Genomic DNA, 21410 nt, shown 5'->3' on the forward strand with positions numbered 1-21410 from the left:
CAAGAGTCTTTGGGCTTAAATTTTATGTGTAAACAAATGTGTAAAATTCTGGTAACATCACAAAAATGTCCAGTGAACCCACTATAAAAAACAACAAAACAACATATATTTCTATAGTGAAAAAAGCGGGAGGTTTTCTGCCACTTGATTATTTATCTACTACTTAATTACTTTAGTGTAGTATGAATCACCATGGGGAAGCTGTGAAACATGTAAATGCAGTAAAAAGTCCAAAATGTATGCCCTCCTTCATGACCAGTGGGCCAAACTTGAGTTGTTGGCAGTCTGATTGTGACCCCTGAGCCTTATGTTTCACAGGGGTTAAAGAGTGGAAGTAATCTTTAGATGTAGGAACCAATCATAGTATAGAAACACTTACACGTGAACAGAAATGTAAAAGTAAAATGAAGACATTATACAGACAGACAGGATTATATTATTTATGTACACAGAGGTGTTATGATGCAACTGTTGGAACTAGCACTTGCAGTTATTAGATGCAGGGCTCAGTCTACCCCGTGACTGCTTGGTTTTTTGCTTGGTTTTTACTTTTAAAGTGCCCGTACGCCTGATGCACGCTCGTAAACTCCCAGCATGTGACCCTGACGTGCCAAACAAAGCACGCCGACTGTTCTCCGCGCTGATTGGCTGGTGGACACAGCGCCAATAAGATGTAAATTTACCGCAGTCAAGCAAACTGTCGACCTTTCGTTCACACAGAACAACTACGCGGTGACAACTTGTAGTCATCGGTTAGTCAAACATCAAGCCGCGAGAGGGCGGCACGTGAGACACTTAACAGAACAAGCCGCCGTTATAAGCGGCAACATTTTTGATACATTTTCTGCGTGTGGCGGACGTGACTCGTGAAGAGAGCTCCACGAGACCGAAATCACCCGAACCCCGCTCCGTGTTTTCCCGTCGCTTCCCTCGTATGCACGCGGTGAGGGAGGGCGTTTGTCTGTGGGCGGTTACAAACGCTGCGTGATTCACAAACCTTATTTGTTCGTACTACTTTGAGCGCCATCTTGTTTGTAACTCTTCTACGTAAGTGGTAGAGTTTCTACTGAGGGGGGTATCGGATTACCCTCTTTTTTTTCTCCTTCCTCCCCCCTACCCCACCCTCAGCTTCAGACCGGGAACCTCTCCCTGTGGCAGGCTATACGCACAGGCGCGTCTGCTTTACAGCCTTTTCTCCGAAAAAAAGTATTTTCAAGCGGACAGAAATGAGCATCGAAACGCTTCTGGAAGCGGCCAAGTTTTTGGAATTTCAAGCCCAGCAACAACAGAAAGCACGTGGTAAGTTTGTCTTTTATTGGGGGAAAAAAGATAAAATAAATAAAAGCTCGCTCGTTTTTCACACTCTGACAGTCAGGAGTGGGAACCAGTCCACCCATTCAGTGAAAGGTTTAGTCTCCGAGGTAAGAGGAAACCCTGCCTGTGGCTCATTTACCAGCACAGTGTCTGAACTGATTCCGTTTGTCACGTATGCATTTAAAGGCCGTTTCAGTCTTCCTAGTTTTACTTTCATTCCGGTTTTAGAGTGGCTGCTGTGGATCTGCTCTCTTCATGTCAAGATTGAGGTCAGGTCTCAGACAGGCAGACAGAGACGGGCTTCTGCTGCAGTGTCAGGGGTTACTGCATCGAAACCTGCTGCATAGACACTTAACGTGCTGCTCGGCCGCGTCACCGCGCGCCTTCCTGTATTTCTGAGTATCTTCACGCGCTGCTGCGGAACATTAAAAATAAAAACAAAACACGGTCCGATGAAGGGCGGTGGCGCGCGGAGTGCCAGGCTCGTTTTACATAATGACCTGACATCGTCCGCTGGGGATCAAGTGACTCTGGCATTCAGGTTCCCCCTCCTCTTCCCTCCCACCCCAGCAGTCTGCGCCCCCTCAGTCCCTCCGCGCGCCTTCCGGATATCAGGTGTTGTAGTGACTCTGCGTACCTGTGTGTTTCGGTGTTACTGTCGATTCTTAATACATAAAAAAGCAAAATCACAAACTCCCCTGGCTCTCCAGACTCTCGTGGAGGGCTTTGAGTGTCAGTCGATGACGTGAACAACAAACCACGCCCCTGTAGTTTAAAAAGCATAGATGGTTACGCCCCTTCCACCACGTGCGTGCCGGGCAACCCCTCCCAAAGATCGTTAATAAAGCAGATGGCTCACTCCGGTATTCCATCCGTGTAAACTACATCCGGAGAGAATTAACAAGCGTTACGTTTTTATATTTACAACTTCATTCAGCTCTGGAGTCAACAAACTCTTCATGTGAGATTACTATTCAGGTTTCTTGTGATGTCATGCTGCACATCGCTTAATGACTGGATTATGCGTCAGTGAGAAATCTACTGCATAACTTACTACGTAACCAGAAACTCCTCTAAACCCTACGCCGTAACCTGACGTGCACTTCCTGAGAAATGTGACGACATATAGGGTCAACGCAGCCTGCAAAAAGTCGAGTGGCGTGGGAGGTTGGGATGTAGGGTCGAACAATGTTACGTTGTTACGACGTAAATTTCCTGCAGTAGTCTAAATCACGTGTAACTGTCCATCGTATTGGATGTGATATAACCACTGGTTGCTAAGGCAAGCCATATATTCCCTGACAGGTTGGCAGTGGCTAAAGGAGGCTCAGTTCCAAAGGCGGTGAAAACCTAGTAGAAATTGCTTCAGGTGCACGAAATCACTTGGAATCACTGACCAGTTCATGACCCTTTGTGACTGGGGCTCTTTTAAAAAATAATTTTCCTCTGGACCAGTGGTTGACAGATGGTCACACTGGTCTCTAGCCTTATGTGTCTGTGGCCTTATTTACTTGACTGTCACCATGATTGTCACACATCCAAATGGCAGACGAGTTAATGTCACATGTCTGCAACTCTTTACATGCAGTTACACTCCAATAAATCAATGTATCTTGCATGGATCGCTATAGCTGTCAACATATTGTGTTTGCACTGCATATTAAAAGGAAACAAACCTATCAGAGTTGTTTACGTTTGCATAGCTGTGAGGTGTAGTTACAGTTTGGGGAAGGTGCAGGTTGAGCTACCTCAGACAGCCCTAACGCTAACATCAGACCTGCTGAAAAAGTGCATTACACTTCCTGCGCCGTTTAAGCTTGGCCGCCAACAGATCAGCCCTTTGGTTGAATGCTGATTTTTACATATTCTGTAGCTCTTTACATATTCGTGAATGAAAAGTATCCTTTTGGCTAATTCTGGCATATTTACATTGATATGTTCATGAATAGTTAAATTCATCATTACGGAGAGAGTCCACGCAGGCTCGGAGTGAGAGATCCTGTTTTTTTTCCTGTCTCAGCTGCTCCTGCCTGGTGCATTCTAAGCAGGCGCCTTCTCCTCCTCCTCCTCCCTCTCTGCTACTGTAGAGCAGGTCACTGTGTGCAGGAAACTAGGCCAGTGTTCCTCTATGTACTGCTGCAGTTATATAATGCATATAGAAAACCTGCTTGTTTTTTGTAAGTGTTTCATGGGTTTCCTTTCAGAAAAGTCCCCTCTATGTGTTTATGTCAACAAAACAACATTAAATTGTCAGAACTCATAACTGTGCATGCAACAGCTTATGAAAGCTGTCCACTGCAACTGGAACATCTTGTTCTTTCGTATGTTTTTACCGCTGAAGAAAAGACTTTTCAGTGTAACAGGACATGTTCATACACTGGAAAAAATACACTGAAATGCTTAAAGTAACACTGTTAAAATTTCTCTAGAGCTTTTTAGAGCTGGATAGAATATCTCCTTCCTCCATCACATTATTTTATTTTATTTTTTTACAGTCACAGTCATTGATAAAGTGACATTAGTGTTTTAAAATGTAAAATCATAACAGTATGTGCTGCTTTTTCTTAGATCTAAATAGACTACCAGATCTGTGAAAGATCTGTTTTAAAGCAGGGCTATAATGTTCTGAACTTTGAACCCTCAAAATGTGAGCATGTATATTTTAAACTGATTATACATGCATAACAAGTAGTATCTGTCACATTATTTATTTATTTATTTATTTATTTATTTTAAACAAACAAAATTTGAAGTTAATTTAAAGACTGACCGATAAAAGGTTGTGATTTTGAGAAATATTAGAGAAACCTGCTCTTAATCCTAACTGATTAAACAAGCTGACCTCATACGTCATGCTCTGGTGCCAGGCGGTTAGATCCATTAATTCCTGCTTTTATCAATGTTGGTGTTTTAGAGATGTGTTCATTCAGCTTCAAATAGTCTTTGATGTTAACAGGTGAGAATATTCCTAGTATTTTGTACACTCTATTTGAAGGCGAGCTTACATTATGATGCAACAAACTACATTATCTAAACCCGGATTTTTTTTTTTGTCGCTTCATACAATCTTATTGTGCGTAGCTATGTAGAATTTTACATACAATGTAGCTATTGTATGTAAATGTATAATAAAAACAGACTGTAAACTTGTAAATCATTGAAACCCCCCTTTTGTGTATTTAAAAGGTACAAAGACAACATTTCACATTTTGAAACTTAAGAACTTACTGGGGTTGTTTTTTTTTTTTGTCTTTAGTGGGAAGGTTTCAGTGACTTTTTTGGATGTTGTGTATCTAATAAACATTTGTTATTTTATTTTTTAGAGTGACTTAGCACCTAATTTCTGGGAGACAGCTGTGTTGTTGTCGCTCACTGTCGTCATCATTTATGTGAACTTGTTTTCAGTGGTTTGGGGTGAAGTCTGTGGTGCCGCTGTAGCTTCAGCTCTGCAGTGAACGGATGAGTGTGTACTGCTGCAGCGTCCTGATCGCATTTATAACGATGTTGATGACAGCTACTTGTATCTGACATTTTCTAACTGTGAACATGAGCTGCCATAGCAACTAGAGTCCCTTTCCACAGCATCTATACAGTGTGGAGGGGGTGTGCTTTAGATGACTGGACAGCCCCGTAAGACGCATTTAGACTGACTCGTGTTTTACAAAAATACTGAAGCTGATCACTTTTCAGTTAGATTTATATGTACGAATCTTTCACATGGCTGTAATCACAGTTTATTTAATAGTAATCAAAACGTGCAATCATTTTAAAGCTGGCTCAATGAGATCTGCAGTGTATTAACTGTTATAAACATGCCTTTACAGATAAACCTAACCTGGACATGCGTCTTGGTAATAAAGAGACCCTCGGGCTTTGTTAGTAGAGATCTAGAGTGTACTTGCACTCACTTCCCCAGCACAACTCAGTCAGTGGACTGTGACCAGGATTACATTACAGCGAAATGTACCTCCATTAAAGCAAAAAACTTCTTTTGTGAAGACATGCTCAAAGCTAGGCAACATTTTTGTGGATGTGAAAATGCATGTACAGATAAAACACAAAGTAGGAACAGCAAGAGAGAAGAGCCTGAAACCTGAAAGCTCAGACTTTCATTTCTGCTTGTTGTAATTACATAACAACAAAGATTCTCCTGTAGAGCCACTTTGACTTACAACTGGATGTTTCAATAATATTAATAATATTAACAATAATACTTCATCACTTTACGTGTAACAGGCGTCACCGTTATGGAATATGTTTGTGCTCTTTCTGTTGTGGCACAGATGAAATGAAACTTGCTACTGTCATGGTTTTACACAAGTTTTAGGTTTAGTTAAAAAAAACATCTGTTGGTGTCATGTGCAAATATACCTGCAGCTTTGAGTGTCAAACACTTCTTGTTTCGCTGATTTACTATAATTAAGATGAGCAGGACTAATGTCACTGAGCTGGTACAGCATAACATGCCAAACAAGGCCTTCTACCAGACCTTTCTAGAAATGACCCTGGCTTATTTCCTTTCACATACTCCCAAAATCTATCAGTACTGTTAGTGCTAACAGATTTAGAAAGCTCAAAGGGTTGTTGCTGCATTTTTGTGTATGTGTGTATAGATGGGATTGGTTGTATTAACGGCTGTGTTTTTCCCACAGAGGATGAAAAGGAGAAGCTGCGTCTGCAGCACCTGAAAGAGCAGAGCCACCCTAATGTGAACTCCACAATCCACATCAACAATGTTTCTAAAGCAGAGGAGCTCCACATGGAGTCCCGTCCCTCACCCATACCATCAGCTCTGTCCCCTCCCTCTGTCCCCATTACAGTCATCCCGATACCTGTGGTCACCCCCAACCTTACAGGCTCACCTACTCTACCTGTTACCACGCTCTCCCCTCCTGCTGCTCCTCCACTGGCCTCCCCAAAAACAGACTCTCATCCCCCTCTGGAGCAAAGTGCAGCAGCTCTACTCTGGTCTCCACAGCCCAAACCTGACACCCAAACCATGGTGACTGCCAACCACAAGCAGCCGATACAAAACCACCACCTTCAGCCGCAGCTCGTCACCCAAACCAACAACACTAAACTACACCAGCAGCTGGTTCAGCGCTATCCGGGTACCATCGTCTCGCCCATACAGCAGCAAGCCTTACTGCCCCATTCAGGCCCCTTGCTTCAGCAGGCCCCTCTGCACAATGGCCCCGTCAGCCGGGGAAGTCCTCCTGATGACAGTCGCCACCTAGACAGCAAGAAGAGGCCTGGAGGGTAAGTCTGACCTTTTAACTCAGTATTGTTTTACTGAGGATCAATTTAAATCAGTCCTTAAAATGCAGAAAAAATAATAACTAGGAGTCCAGATTACAGACGTACTGAAACGGTGTCATCAGTAATCTTCTGTGGTCCACTCAGATAATTATAAGATTAGATTAGATTCCACTTTGCACGGGTGCTATTACGATAATTTGGATGAGATGATAAATTCACTCACTTACTGTCATTGATCTGCCTGCTCCCAAAACTAAGAAACAGGTTCTTTGATTCATTTTTTGGGGGGTTAATTTTTTTATTATTTCAATTTTGTTGCCCTTTTAAACATCACAATTTTACTGTGCTCTTGCAGGGCTGGTACAAGAGAGGTGCATAACAAACTTGAGAAAAACAGGTAGGGTCACCCCTTTCCCCAAAAGCATTTGCCAATAGATTCTTTTTTTTTTCCTGAAAACTTTACTTATTGGTAGAGCTTCAATTTTGAAATGTGCTTCATATTTTAATCAGAGGACTCCCAAATAGAGATGTTGTTTTATTAAAGTGAGCTTTACCATTAGCGCTGTCTAAAGTACCTTCTATTTGTCTTGGGTCTGTCAGACGAGCACACCTGAAGGAGTGCTTCGAGACGCTGAAAAAGAACATCCCGAACATTGATGAGAAGAAAACCTCCAACCTGAGTGTCTTAAGAAGTGCACTGAGATACATTCAGGTGAGCTTGTGATGTCTCCAAAGTTCAAAGTTTTATTACCTTCAAATTCCACGTTGGCGTATCTGGTATTGGTAATCATTAGTATCCGATTGGTGTTGGTAGATTTTAAAATCTTCTTGAATTTCATTAGTTAGATTTTTATTGGCTGTTTTGTTACTCAATGTTAATATTTATTTTACCCTTTTCTGTACAGTGGGTTGTGACCACCTGTCTGTGAAAAGCACTTATTAAATAAACTCTCTTATTATATTGTTTTAACAGCTAGATAAATACAACCACAAACCAAAAAAATTAAATCACAATTACAGAAATTACAGATTTAAAAAGCAACAATCGAAGCGCCACCAGTAACAAGTGGCCTGAACCTCCTATCACCTGTTTTTGTTCAGCAATGTTTCACTGGAATGCACAAAACATCCACAAAGGCGATGCCTTGTACTTTATTCCCCATGAATGCAACTCGTATAGGGAGGCTGTAACACGTCACTGATGATTGCTCGCTCTTTCCTCACTGCTAACAAAGCTGTTACACTGTGGTGTTATTGACCCCCAGTCTTACTGGATACATTTACAATCTTACTGCGTTTAAGATCCTTAGTTGCAGAGAAAAACATCAGACAGCAGCAAGTTTAAACACAGTGATGTATTTAGATCCTTCCTGAGTCTCTAAGACTTCCTCATTTATACCTTTTTTTCTTAAGTGTGCGAGTGTTTCAACGAGTGACTCGCCATTTCTATGAGTCAAGCTCTCCCGGTTAGAGTATGCTGGTTGTAAACAGCTGGCGCAAAGGTCTGCCACTGGTCTAGTGTAACTTTCAGACTGACTGTGCTGCTGAGTGTGTCCGTTTTTATTGTAGGTCATTTTTCCAATACACTAATCCAGGAGGCGATAAAACAATATCTCTGTTGCGTTGCTTTTATAGATTTGCGTTTTACAATTACAGTTGCATGATCTGTGTGTTTGAGTGTGCCCAAATGTGGTTAGCGGTTTGCTGTTTAATTTGCATAATAATAAAACACTTACAGGGTTTTAGACATTTGGTTGTCATGCGTTGTTGTTTATGAGCCTGCAGTTGTTCATTAACCGACCGTGGTGCAGGTTTACTGATGTGTACACAGAGGAGGACGGCATGCTGCTGCTTGACTGTGAGATGCAGCAGGCTGGTTATTCCTCTGTGCGCGTGGATGCTGAGGGAAACTAGGACAGCGTGGGTGCACAGCTCGTCACCCAGTCTCCCTCCCTGTGCCCCTCTCTGTGATTAAGCAACATGCTGTGCGTGTTGTGTTCGACAGGCTTGTGCGTCTTTTCCTCCAATCAGCAGCTGAGCTGGACATGCTTGACACAAACAGAGCAAGGGAAACTTACATAATTGATGATGCTTATATGTGGAAGTGAAGAGTATAATAAAGAGTAGTACGAAGTAGTGTTACAGGCCACAACAGTGTGTCGTGCCTCTTTGTCACGAGGGTCTTTTTCATTGGCCAGGCTGGTGGTGTTTTGTTTTGGAGGGGTGGAGTAAAAGATGTGAGTGCTGGGTGATAGGATGCCTAAAAAAAAAAAAAAGGCAGAACACGTGCGAGCACTGGCATCTTGACATGGGAGGTACAGACGCATGTCCTGCCTGCATGCACCTCATTCCCGAAACTCTGCACACTCCTCCCTCCCCGTCCCTGTCCTTGTCCTCCTCTGGGCTGGCAGCAATGAAGCAGCCTGCACAGAAAAACACTGAGCTTAGAGGTCTGAATAAGAGGCTTTCAGCTCAGCACTCTGCCGCTTTTATTTTTACATCTTATTGTAAGTTTGTAAATGAGCAAAGTTTCTATGAAAATAAGTGGTAACTGGAACAGTTTTAGTGGTTTTCCAGTGAAAGGCGCAAACTTGGCTAACAGCTACATAGGTCAACTTCCACTTCCTTATTACATTTCAAATGAAGATGACTCAACATCTGTGACCAGAAAATCTTACATGTGAACCAATTGTTTTCCTTTTTAATTATAGCAGTCGCGCTAATAGAGCTGTAAGAGGGTTTTTTGCTTTACTTTAGAGACAACATGTAGCAGGCTTTCCTCTGAGCCCGTAGTGGTGTCGCGAAAGCCGAGGCTGTAAAATAAGCCCTGATGCATTAGCGCTCCTCCTCTCCACTCCCCCTCCTTCCCTCCAGCCTGCCTCTCTGAGCTTTTAAGGCCACATGAGCAGCAAGCACATGGCTAGCCTGAGCCGCGTGACGTCACCCCCCCTGTGCTGGGCCCCCACCCAGCACTGCAACATGCAGGACTTGCTGTACCACCAGGCTTAGCCGCCCGCAGCAGGGAGGGAGCATGGAGCAGTAAACATAAGGCTCAGCTTACTCCACACGCACTTCACTTCCTCATGAAAGCTGACTGAACTTGTTCCTCCACTGCTTGTCCGCAAATGCCAGCATGAAAAGTGCTGTACTCTCTGCTAGATGAAGATAAGCTAAAAATTTATTTATCTTTTGATATTTTTAGCATAGTCACTGTGGACTTCATGGCATATTTCCTTTGAAAGGTTGCCTGACAAGATAACTGTACTAGTTCTTTTGATATTTTCATTTTTGTTCATCCTTAACATTAAAAAAAAAGCTGGCCCCCTTCAGCTTTCTGACGACTCGGCTCTTAACCGCAATGAGGTAAATAGGCCAGCTATGACCAACACAAGCTTACACACAAAGGATTGGTGTGCAAAAGTAGGCATTTTATTTCCACAGACAGACTTTTTATTGTTAAAGTCGGGCACCACGTGAAACCCTCTGCTCCAGCTTGAAGGCAGACTAAGACAAGGGTTTATGGTTACCACAGTGTCATAAGACCTGTGTGCAGGAACCCGATCAGTGGAGCAGCATGTCTGCAACGTGGCCTCCTGTGCTCCTGGCCCTTTAAGACAACCCAGCCTTGTGCTGTCTGTTCACGGCTGCTGCAAAAGTGAGTCAGTGAGTACAGCTTGTATTGCTCTCTTTCAATCCCCTGTTATCTGTGGCCCTCCCTCTCCCTTTTTCTGCGCGGCCATGTGCTCGGCCCTCGCATTGCTTGTGACAATAATGCTTCAGCAGTGTTTACCTCCCATGCGCACGCACACACATGCACGCACACACAGTTCTGTGGTAAGAACTCTTCCCTGGAAAAAGGAGGAGGTCTGAATGCAGTCATGTGGAAAGAATCCAAGCATACCTGGCACATTGTGTCCTACCAATCTGGTGACATGTTTAACATGGTGATGAAGTCACGTGGGGCCCATCTGCTGCTGGCTTGTTTATCAGGTGTATGCGGTTAATCTCAGGCTAGCTGTGTCTAAAAAGGCAAATGTGGCGTTGGCTCTCACCAGTTCAGTGGGTCTCTGTGTCTGTGGAGCATTTCTCCACTCTCTCATTCTCTCTTTATGAGTCATCACTTAAAGCTGTAAGCTTGTAGCGCTACTCGCGTAAGGCTGTCAGCTACATGAGGGTAAAAAAGAAGGCGGCCAGACCTTTTTGGACATCACGTTAAATTTTCCTCACCAGAGTAGGTTTTGACAGAAATGTTTACACACTAAGAGGCTGTTAGAAACCTAAATCGCACCTCTCGCACGTGAAGGTGTGTGCCATCTTTTAGGATTTCAGACAAAATGTTGACATTTTTTCAGGAGTTTCCCTGACAACCAGAGATGGGGGGCATTTTAGCACATCTTGTGTAGAGACGAAGGATGTTTTTAATCCGTACAGTGAGGCGGTGCTCTTTATGGCTGGTTACAAGTTGCACATCTGTGTCCAGATGTTTAACAGTGCATGCTAAGGAGCACCTTACTCAGTGAACAGTATTGTACATGTCTGTCCTGCTATTTAAAATCTGCATGTCCAAACTATATCTCCATTAATCAATAATATTAAAATACAAAGTTGGGATCCCTGTCCTTGTGAATGAGATGGTGCAATACCTGAATTCTTGGAGTTTTCATTAAAATAAGAGGTGTAGTTGTGATTCACATTAAGAGTTGTTCCATGTAACAATTATTTTAAAACAGAACTAGGCTACTAACCCTGATCCTAGATAACTTTAGGTCTATTTGGGAGCAAGGACACAGATTTTCCAACTGTAAAAAAACCTGCTCTGGTCACAATAAAAGCAGTTTAACTTAAAGATAAGAAACAGCTTGTTTATGTGGATTTGAGCTAAACTGAAATATGAACGGGACTTCTTCTGAGCTTCTATTTGTGTTTAAGTTACTGAGAAGCAGCCAAAGCACAGACCACTTGGCCCATGCATGTCTAATCCTGGATCAGGATTTGAGACAGGTGCTGAATCACACAAGGCCCGCCTTTTGTCCCCTTTTGCTATTTATGTACATGTGCATTGTGCTGTAGGCGCACACGCTCATAATGCACATGCAGGAATGCACTTAAACCGAAGTAGGCCAGAAGCCACCTACACACGACTTAAATCATACACATGATTACTTGCACATTTACTGTATCGCCACACTGTACACGGTAGGATGAACACTAACAGGAAGTCCACCCTTTATGATAGCAAGTCATCAGGTTGCTGGTAAAGGGTTTCAGACTGTGTCATTTCCCTGAGCCTCTCCCACAGAGAGCGTGCTGAATACTTTGACCAGGCTGCATGTGACATGCAATAAATTATATATAATTAAAGACTTCTGAAGTACTTTAAAACGGGAATACTTAAAAACAAGTCTGCTGATCATGTACCGGTTGCCATAATTTCACTTTTCCTCCTGATGTTGCACGCTAAACATAAAAAACATAAAACCAGTCACTGTCAATAGTAAAATTCATGTATTCACATTTTATAAATGTGTATTTATAAACGCAGACACAAATGCTAAATACCAAAAGTATAAGAACATAATGCAGGACGGCCCGTTTCTGAGTAATATGCTTCATTGCTAGTTGGAACCTTTGATGAATTGCTTTAAACTATGTTTTAAATGTTGTTGCTGGAAATGTGGCTTTCATTGTAACAAATTTATATTTTTTTCCTGATAGAAGTAATCAGTTATAATGTATAACAGTTTTCTTTCATTAATCTCTTCTTATTATTATTTTGAATTTGGAAAATTGGCTATTAAATAAACCATTTCTCCACTTTATTAGAGAAGTACGAGTTCAAATAGACCCAGTAGAGTCAAAGTTCATTCCACTGGTGCACTTTGACGTTTTCCTCAAATAAGTAGTGCTGCAGATTTTCTCTCCTCCACCCTCTGTGCACACGAGTGATATCTAATTTCATATCAACATCTTTGACAAAATCAGAAACGGGTCATTTTAACTCCTCGCTAATTTTAGAGGTTGAAGTGGTGAAATCTGTTAAATACTATTAAGACTAATATAAAATCAATGTGAATCTTTACAGTATTGCTTCAAGCATGACCTTGGACTTGAGTAAAAACCTCTCTGACAGCTTCACAAAGAAAATTCCTGTGGTTCTCTTCTATTGGATGAATTTATTACACAGTAAATATGACCTTAACGTTTACCCTGCGGACTTTTTCCTGTGTAATTCATAAACCAGTTCTGAGTTTTACCATTGTTTTCTTTTCCTCCTTGCAGACATTAAAGCGCAAAGAGAAGGAGTATGAGCACGACATGGAGCGTCTGGCCAGAGAAAAGATCGCTACCCAACAGCGACTAGCAGAGCTGAAGAATGATCTTAGCCAGTGGATGGATGTGATCGAGATCGACCGCATCCTCCGACAGACAGTGCAGCCGGAGGAGGACCAAGCTTCAACCTCCACAGCCTCGGGTAGGCAGACTGGAGGGATTGGTGGGATTATGTTCACTCTCAACTGCATGTCTGTAAATCTCCCTAATACACAACCAAACACTGTTTCAGATTAAGTCATGTAATTATATATGTAATTAATGAATTCCATAATTTGTTGGTGTTGCAGAAGGTGAAGACATCATGGATGACGATCTGGACGAAGAGCCTGCGCCAAGAGCACCCACTGCCTTACCCACCGTGCCTCAAATCATGAAACCTGAGCTGCGCACAACTGCAACACCTACTCAAGTCCTAACTGTGATGCCCACCACCACTACCTCCTTCACCACCCCACACAACCAGCGCAAAGCCCCTCAGCACCAGCCTCAGTCGCTACTAGTGACCCCTCCACAGCCACTGTCTAAACCTGCAGCTCCACCAACGCTCACTGCCACTACATCCAGCACACCTTGTCAGCTGTCAAATCCCACCCAGACACAGATGGTGACCACACCCAGTCTGCACCCCACAGTTATTGCTCATGCACCAGTGTCCCACCCTTCGGTCATCCAAGTGATCCCAAGTCATAGCTCCAAAAACATCGCCCAGCTGGGTCCCTCCACCACCACCAGCTCTGTGCAGTTAGCCCCCGGCCACCAGCCCATCAGCCACATAACCGTGCACCCAGTGGCTCACCTGAGCCAGCATTTACCCACTCTCTACTCTCAGCCGGTGGCTGTCACACAGCCGGCCGTGGTCGGTCACATCACTCAAACAATAAACCATGCTCATGTGAACGGCAGTGCGCCTGCACAGCCAGCTGCCACCATTGTTGGTAAGCAGACAGCAGTGAGCACCCAAATGATGGCTCACCACCCGCAGCTAGTGGGTCAGACGGTGCTCAACCCTGTGACCATGGTAACCATGCCCTCCTTTCCCATCAGCACTCTGAAGCTGGCCTGAACACTGCCAACAGGACCACTGAGCTCCAGACTGTGATCCCCATAACAGGGGTAACGTGATGGAGGGATGTTATTCCCCCATGTTAACAAAGTGACCAAAAACAAGTCCCTGTTCTTAACCTTCCACCTTCTTGTGTGTTGGTTAGTGTTGTGGGAGCACTCAATGGGCCACCTCCCTGCTGTGAACCACGGGCTTCATACCAGGCCATTGACAAGCCAACCGTGTGTGCAGGAGAGCTGCTGGAGACCCTTCTGCTCTGTTTAATTCTCACTTAAAAGCATTAAAGTGGACACAAAGCTGGGAACAATCCTAAAACTCCTTCTAGACCAGACTACCACATCTTCTAAGATATAAAAGGCTGCATGTGACTGACGGTCATAATGTCGTGTTTGTGTTGTACACAGTGGGCTGATGTGCAGTTTTTGACCTTCACCTGCCTTCCTTTGTTGTTTTAAAGTGAGGCAGTGCGTATTTTCACAGAAGCTAGAAAGAAACGGCCTCACATGGGAAAATGTCGATCTGCTATTATAGAGTCCAGACAGTGTAGGAGCAGAGTGCTGGCCCGCCAAACCCAGCGCAGGGAGAATGTGGTTCACAGGAGCCCCTCCTCCTCAGCAGCAGCACATGCTGTAAGGTTGGAGCCAAATCATGGACTGCACTTAGCCGCCTGAGCAGGAGCTGCAGTCCTCGGTGATGGTGCACACAGCAACAGCTCCCCCTGGTGGCTGTTTGTGTTCATAGTCAAACTACCACCTCTGCAACAATGACACAATTCTTCCAGTGAAGAAAAATGATATCACCACATCAGAGTGGCTGAAAAAAAAATATACAGCTTTGTCAGTTCTAGGCCTAGCCAGGGTGTCTTAGGAGCTTGTCTCTGCCTTTAGCGAGTAATGTTCTGTTGACAGATTGCAGCCAAGATGACAATCAGCACCTTGAATTTTAAGGCTCAAGTGCTCAATCAGAAAAGGGTGGATTTCTCATTTCTGCCTCAAGTGAATGAGTTTAAGTATCTCAGGGTCTTGTTCACAAGTGACAGACTGACTGGTCCAGGCACCGCACCAATCAGTGGTCTGCTGTGGCAAAGAGACAGCTGAGCGCTAAGGCAAAGCTATTCATTTACTGGTTGATCCACTGTTCTACCCACAAACTGTGGTTAGCAACTGAAAGAAATATGAGATCACTGATACAGGTGGCGTAAATGGGCTTCTTTCTAGGCTGTCTTGCTTAGCCTAGACAAGATGAGGAACTCATCATTCAAGAGGAGCTGAGTCAGATGAGGTGGTTTGGGCATCTGAGTAGGATGCCTCTAAGGTGAACAGTTTCAGGCATGCACAACCAAGAAGACACCCGATGGCAAATCCAGGACATGATATCTCTCAGCTTGCATGGGAAAGCCTTGTTGTCTCCCACACTAGAGGAGTGAGGTCTGGATAGCTCTGCTTAAAGTGCTACCTGTGTCCAGATAAGCAGAAGATTGGGTGGATGGCTGGATTTAGTTTTTAGTGTTTAAAGGACAATCAAATTGTTACTTATTTCTAGTATCTGTCCTTCAAACATACTGGTGATTGTACACTGAGCACAAATACAAGTTAGTGTTTTAGGATAAAACAGTTTGTGTCACAGCTGCTAATGTATTTTAAATATTTTTCATTTTGCAGAGTAGGATTTGTATCTACATCTATATGACCCCCAACCCCAGCAGAGGCGAGTTTATATGCGCTGTGAGACTTAAATACCATGAGGTAAAGGATGTGAATCTGAATACAGAAAGGTCCATAAAATATAGTGAAGTGTGTCTATGCTGTCTTGTAGTGCATATGGTAGTAGGGTGTGTGTTTGCATGCCATTAATGCATGCCATGACTGTACTAATGTAGTGATCACTATGAAAGCAAGGACCTATAGCAGTGCTCTCCGATGAGCTTATGAACTTCATTACGTTACTATAGGCGTGTGAAGGATTTCTGACACATTTAAGATTCTGTCATCCATAAAACTGGGGACAAGTATCTGTACAAAGCAACAACAACAGATGACTTTAATGTGTTTATTCGAGGCACTCTCTTTCCAAAGCTGGCACTGTGAACATTTAAAAAGTAGTCTCAATGAACAGCCAACCTGCAGTTTAACGCACTGTGCTCTCTGAATTTAATCTGAATGTACTGATCTGTGAAAACATTTGGAGTGTCGAAACAGGAGTCGAGCCCTTTTTAGAAATGCAGTTACTTTATTAAAGTCTATGTAAAGTGTAACATTACAAACCTGATTTTGTATTTTAAGATTTACTGTCGCTTGTGTCATCACCCCTCGTTTGTTAATTTTATCAAATAGCTTATTTTCTGGGACCATGTACAGTGCTGTATGTGAAGGGGCGATCACTACATTCAATCACATTTGGCCACTTGTTTAAATTATTCACCCCTTCCATGTTTTTGTATTTTGCTCTGATGCAATACGTTGTTTCCTTGCCATCTCTTAGATTTCACACAAACATCTGGGATAAATGGCATTTTGAAATAGTTTTGCAGAGAAACAAAATGCATAAACGTTTCCAGATACAGATGCTTGAAGAAGCAAAAATATACCTGTGTTTTCCCTATGGAGAAAGTTTACATTGTATATAGCCTGTAAATGTTGGGCTTCATTTAGATCTATCTGTATTAAGGTAAAAGCTTGGGAAAATATGTAAAAGTTGAAATTTATAAAAAAGATACTTAATAAATTGTATTATGTTTACAAAGGTCTGAAGTGGCTTCTTTAAACAAAGTGTAGAGAAACAAAGATGGTTTTATATTCAGAGCGCAGTCAAACATTAAACACTGCCTTATCCTTATCCAGTGATGGATACACTGAGGTCATCAGGACTTGTTGACATGTCAGACTGGATGAGCTAAGAACTGAGCCGCTGACTTTCCAGTTGGAGCGACTTTGCCTGCTGAGCCACATTGACTCAGAGAAATAAAGTGGAAAGTTATACTGATATTTGAACGCAGAATTTTTTTCTAATTATTATTAGTTATTTAGCATTAACACTTCTTTAAGCGTTGTTTTGTTCATGCAGTGGTTTGAAACACCAAAGACGATCAGATTAGAGAAATTGCTCTGGTACTTTTACTCCAGAAATATCAGGTTAGGCTAATACTGAAAACAGTAGATAAACTGCAGATATAACGTGGACAAAGAGATCAAGTTACCTCTGTATAATGTGATGCCACTTAGTAGCACACGCTAGCTACATTTTTAACACCTTTTCAAAACCTCTAAAATAAAAGCTGAACATAAGCATTCAAGAGGAGCGGAGTCAGATGAGGTGGTTTGGGCATCTGAGTAGTCCTTTTATACAAGCCTCCTGTAGGAGTTTCATCATTCCAGGATAACTAGATAACAAAGGCTAGTCTAGTCAGGATGTTATGTCACAATTCCCGCAAAAGCCAGGTTAGTCATCATAGCAACTAGACATACAAGTTATACCTATGATTAAAGTTATCTGTATATCTGTTTAGTCAGCTTAAAAGTAAAATAATTTTAATGTTTCAAAACTATTTTCTGATACCTTCAAATTAACGTTTCTACAAGTGGAGGTTGACACAAAAACCTTAACAATGAAAGAGCTTGTCAAAGACAGACAATGCAACTATTAAAAATTACACTTGCTTGACACTTCACACAGTTGTTGGTGCCAGACAGGCTGCTCTGAGTATTTCAGAAAAAGCTGATGTACTGGGATCTTCCCCACACACCCATGTCTACAGTTTACAGAAAGAAAAGATCTTCTGTGTGTGTTGTTAATGCTAGAGGTTAGAAAAGAAAGGCCACACTGCAACAGTAACTGCATACCTTGGTTGTAACAACTAGGGTATGCAGAAGAGCAACTCCAAATACCCAACACGCTGACCATGGAAGCAGATGGCTTACAACAGCAGAAGGCCACTCTTGCCAGCTATATAATAATTTGCACACTCACCAAAATTAGATGATAAAAGATTGGAAAAATGTCACCTGACCCGAGTCTTGATCTCCACTGCAACAGCCAGACGGAAGTGTCATAAATGGCATAAAATCTTCCTGCCTTGTATTGATGCCTTATGCTGGTGTAATGGTGAGAGTAATTTTCTTGGTCCACTCTGGGCCCCACAGTACCAACTGAGCATCGTTTAAAGCATACCTGAATATTGTTGCTGGCTATGTCGATCCTTGTATGACCACAGTAGAACAATCTTCTAATGGCTACTTCCAGAAGGATAACACACCACGTCACAAAGTTAAAATCATCTCAAAACATGAACATGACACCAAGTTCACGGTTCTCAGACGACCTCCACAGTTACCAGATCTCAATCCAGTAGCGTGCCTTTTTTGATTTGTCAGCTTCACACAAATTTGCAGCAACTGTGTGATGCCATCATATCAACGTGGACCAAAATTGCTGAGGAACACTTCTAACATCTTCTTGGATCCATGAAGCAATAAGACAGCTCTGAAGACAAAAGTAGGTCCACGGTACTAGAAAGGTGTACCTAATGAAGTGGCCAGTGATTCCATCTTTCACACTAGCAACAAATTTAATTGAGATATCATTATTAAACAAAAAAATCAAAAACAATTTACCGAGGTAAAGTGACTGGTAATACAGGGTGGGCCATTTATATGGATACACTGTAATAACATGGGAATGGTTGGTGATATTAAAGTCCTGTTTGTGGCACATTAGTATATGTGAGGGGGCAAACTCCTCAAGATGGGTGGTGACCATGGTGGCCATTTAGAAGTCGGCCATATTGTTTTTTTCAATAGGAAGAGGGCCATGTGACACATCAAACTTATTGGTAATGTCACAAGAAAAACAATGGTGTGCTTGGTTTCAACGTAACTTTATTCTTTCACGAGTTATTTACAAGTTTCTGACCACTTATAAAATGTGTTCAATGTGCTGTCCATTGTGTTGGATTGTCAATGCAACCCTCTTCTCCCACTCTTCACACACTGATAGCAACACCGCAGGAGAAATGCCAGCACAGGCATCCAGTATCCGTAGTTTCAGGTGCTGCACATCTCGTATCTTCACACCATAGACAATTGCCTTCAGATGACCCCAAAGAAAAAAGTCTAAGGGGGTCAGATCGGGAGACCTTGGGGGCCGTTCAACTGGCCCACGACGACCAATCCACTTTCCAGGAAACTGTTCATCTAGGAATGCTCGGACCTGCACCCATAATGTGGTGGTGCACCATGTTGCTGGAAAAACTCAGGGAACGTGCCAGCTTCAGTGCATAAAGAGGGAAACACATCATCATGTAGCAATTTCAAATATCCAGTGACCTTGAGGTTTCCATTGATGGAGAATGGACCCACTATCGTTGTACCCCATATACCACACCAAACCATCACTTTTGTTGTTCCAACAGTCTTGGAGGGATCCATCCAATGTGGGTTAGTGTCAGACCAGTAGCGGTGGTTTTATTTAACTTCACCGTTCACATAAAAGTTTGCCTCATCACTGAACAAAATCTTCTGCATGAACTGAGGGTCCTGTTCCAATTTTTGTTTTGCCCATTCTGCAAATTCTGTGCGCCGATCTGGGTCATCCTCGTTGAGATGCTGCAGTAGCTGCAGTTTGTAAGGGTGCCATTTGTGAGTAGCTAATATCCGCCAAAGGGATGTTCGACTAATGCCACTCTCCAGTGACATGCGGCGAGTGCTACGCTGTGGGCTCTTGCTGAATGAAGCTAGGACAGCCACTGATGTTTCTTCATTAGTGACAGTTTTCTTGCGTCCACATTTTGGCAAATCCAACACTGAACCAGTTTCACGAAACCTAGCAAGCAGTTTGCTGACTGCAGCATGGGAGATGGGTGGTCTCGTAGGGTGTCTTGCATTGAAATCTGCTGCAATGACCCGGTTACTGCGTTCACCAGATATCAACACAATTTCGATCCACTCCTCACGTGTTAACCTCTTCGACATGTCAATGGCTGTGAACAAAGAGAAACTTGTAAATAACTCATGAAAGAATCAAGTTATGTTGAAACCAAGCACACCATTGTTTTTCTTGTGACATTACCAATAAGTTTGATGTGTCACATGGCCCTCTTCCTATTGGAAAAACTAAAGTTTTATCCAAGATGGCCGACTTCTAAATGGCCACCATGGTCACCACCCATCTTGAGGAGTTTGCCCCCTCACATATACTAATGTGGCACAAACAGGACTTTAATATCACCAACCATTCCCATGTTATTACAGTGTATCCATATAAATGGCCCACCCTGTACTATAACATGTATATACACACTTCCGAAACTTACATCAGAAAATCACTATCAATCCACCCATCTTAGATGACACACAAAACCATTTAATCCCACTTCCATTTGCAGCCATAAAAAACCCATTGTCTTATTCAACTTGAAATTATAGTCATATTTTATTACAATATTAGAATTTGTACACATTGCCCTCTCCAACCTCTTTCATTTATAAATTTATTACATAAATATAATCAAAAAATGCAAAATAACGAAGGCAAATTTAACATGAATTCAAAAACAAAAAGTGTCACCTGACTCTGCGATAGAAACTTGAGGAATGTATTTTTCATATATATTTTTTAAACAAAGGTCAAACAAGTCAGAGTAGAGTCATCTAATCTAATTTTTTTTAAAAAAAGAAGCTCTGCAACATTAAAAAAAAAAAATGTCAAGAGACTCATGTTCACTCATTGTTTTTGATCATTACTCATGGGCTGTAAATGGTGTTGCTAAGTTATTGCAAAATTAAAAACAATTCTCACTTTTGAAGACCAATCCAAAGAAAAAATATTGGGATTATTAAATTTATCATTGGCTGTAAGATAAACGTAAAGGTTAGTACTCATCCAACATAGGAGCTCCCTTTAAGTGAGAAGATAATTATAACAAACCTATTAAAATCTGAGTAATCTTCACAAAACTCATGCAAAAATAAAAATCACTGCATGACCTTTAATGCAACCCTGCCCTTTGATGCTCATCTCATGCAAATCTAGGGTCTTGTATTTTTCAACAACCTTTTGGGACTTTGCTACTTTTGGGAATTCTCCACGCGGTTTTTAAAGACTTCTCTACCAGATTTAAAGATGCATCGCATCTCGAATGTTGACAATGACAATCAGTGAGTTTGCTTGTGAGCTAACACTGGTCAACCCTGTGACGTCAGGCATCAGATGTGACAACTATAATTGTGAACATGCAGACACTGAACAAACCAAATGAACAAAAACCAAAAAAACCCTTAAACCAAATTAACCAACAGGAACCTCCGTCATCCACATAGTCGAGCAGTGTAACATTAAATACAGCATGTAAAAAACAAAAACAGTAGGAAAAAAAGGTGTATTATAGAAAATTATATTATTACAGTGTATATATATATATATATATATATATATATATATATATATA

General features: G+C 42.2%; 1 protein-coding gene across 2 annotated transcripts; it reads left to right on the forward strand.

Annotated features, from left to right (window-relative positions):
- The first annotated feature begins 1046 nt into the window (after nucleotides 1-1046).
- Nucleotides 1047-16643, forward strand: mnta (MAX network transcriptional repressor a). 2 transcript variants are annotated; one of them, XM_085371282.1, is made up of 6 exons: nucleotides 1047-1299; nucleotides 5967-6573; nucleotides 6929-6970; nucleotides 7174-7285; nucleotides 12853-13045; nucleotides 13194-16643. In XM_085371282.1, exons 1-6 carry the CDS (start codon nucleotides 1227-1229, stop codon nucleotides 13967-13969), a joined length of 1803 nt encoding a protein of 600 aa, XP_085227408.1. In that variant the 5' UTR covers nucleotides 1047-1226; the 3' UTR covers nucleotides 13970-16643. The 2 variants fall into 2 exon arrangements, with proteins under 2 accessions (XP_085227408.1, XP_085227409.1); XM_085371283.1 differs by lacking the exon at nucleotides 6929-6970.
- Nucleotides 16644-21410: the final 4767 nt, after the last annotated feature.

Source organism: Diplotaxodon limnothrissa, linkage group LG14, assembly GCF_057381915.1.
Source record: "Diplotaxodon limnothrissa isolate DT_005_m linkage group LG14, D_limnothrissa_male_GT1.1, whole genome shotgun sequence".
NCBI lineage: Eukaryota > Metazoa > Chordata > Actinopteri > Cichliformes > Cichlidae > Diplotaxodon > Diplotaxodon limnothrissa.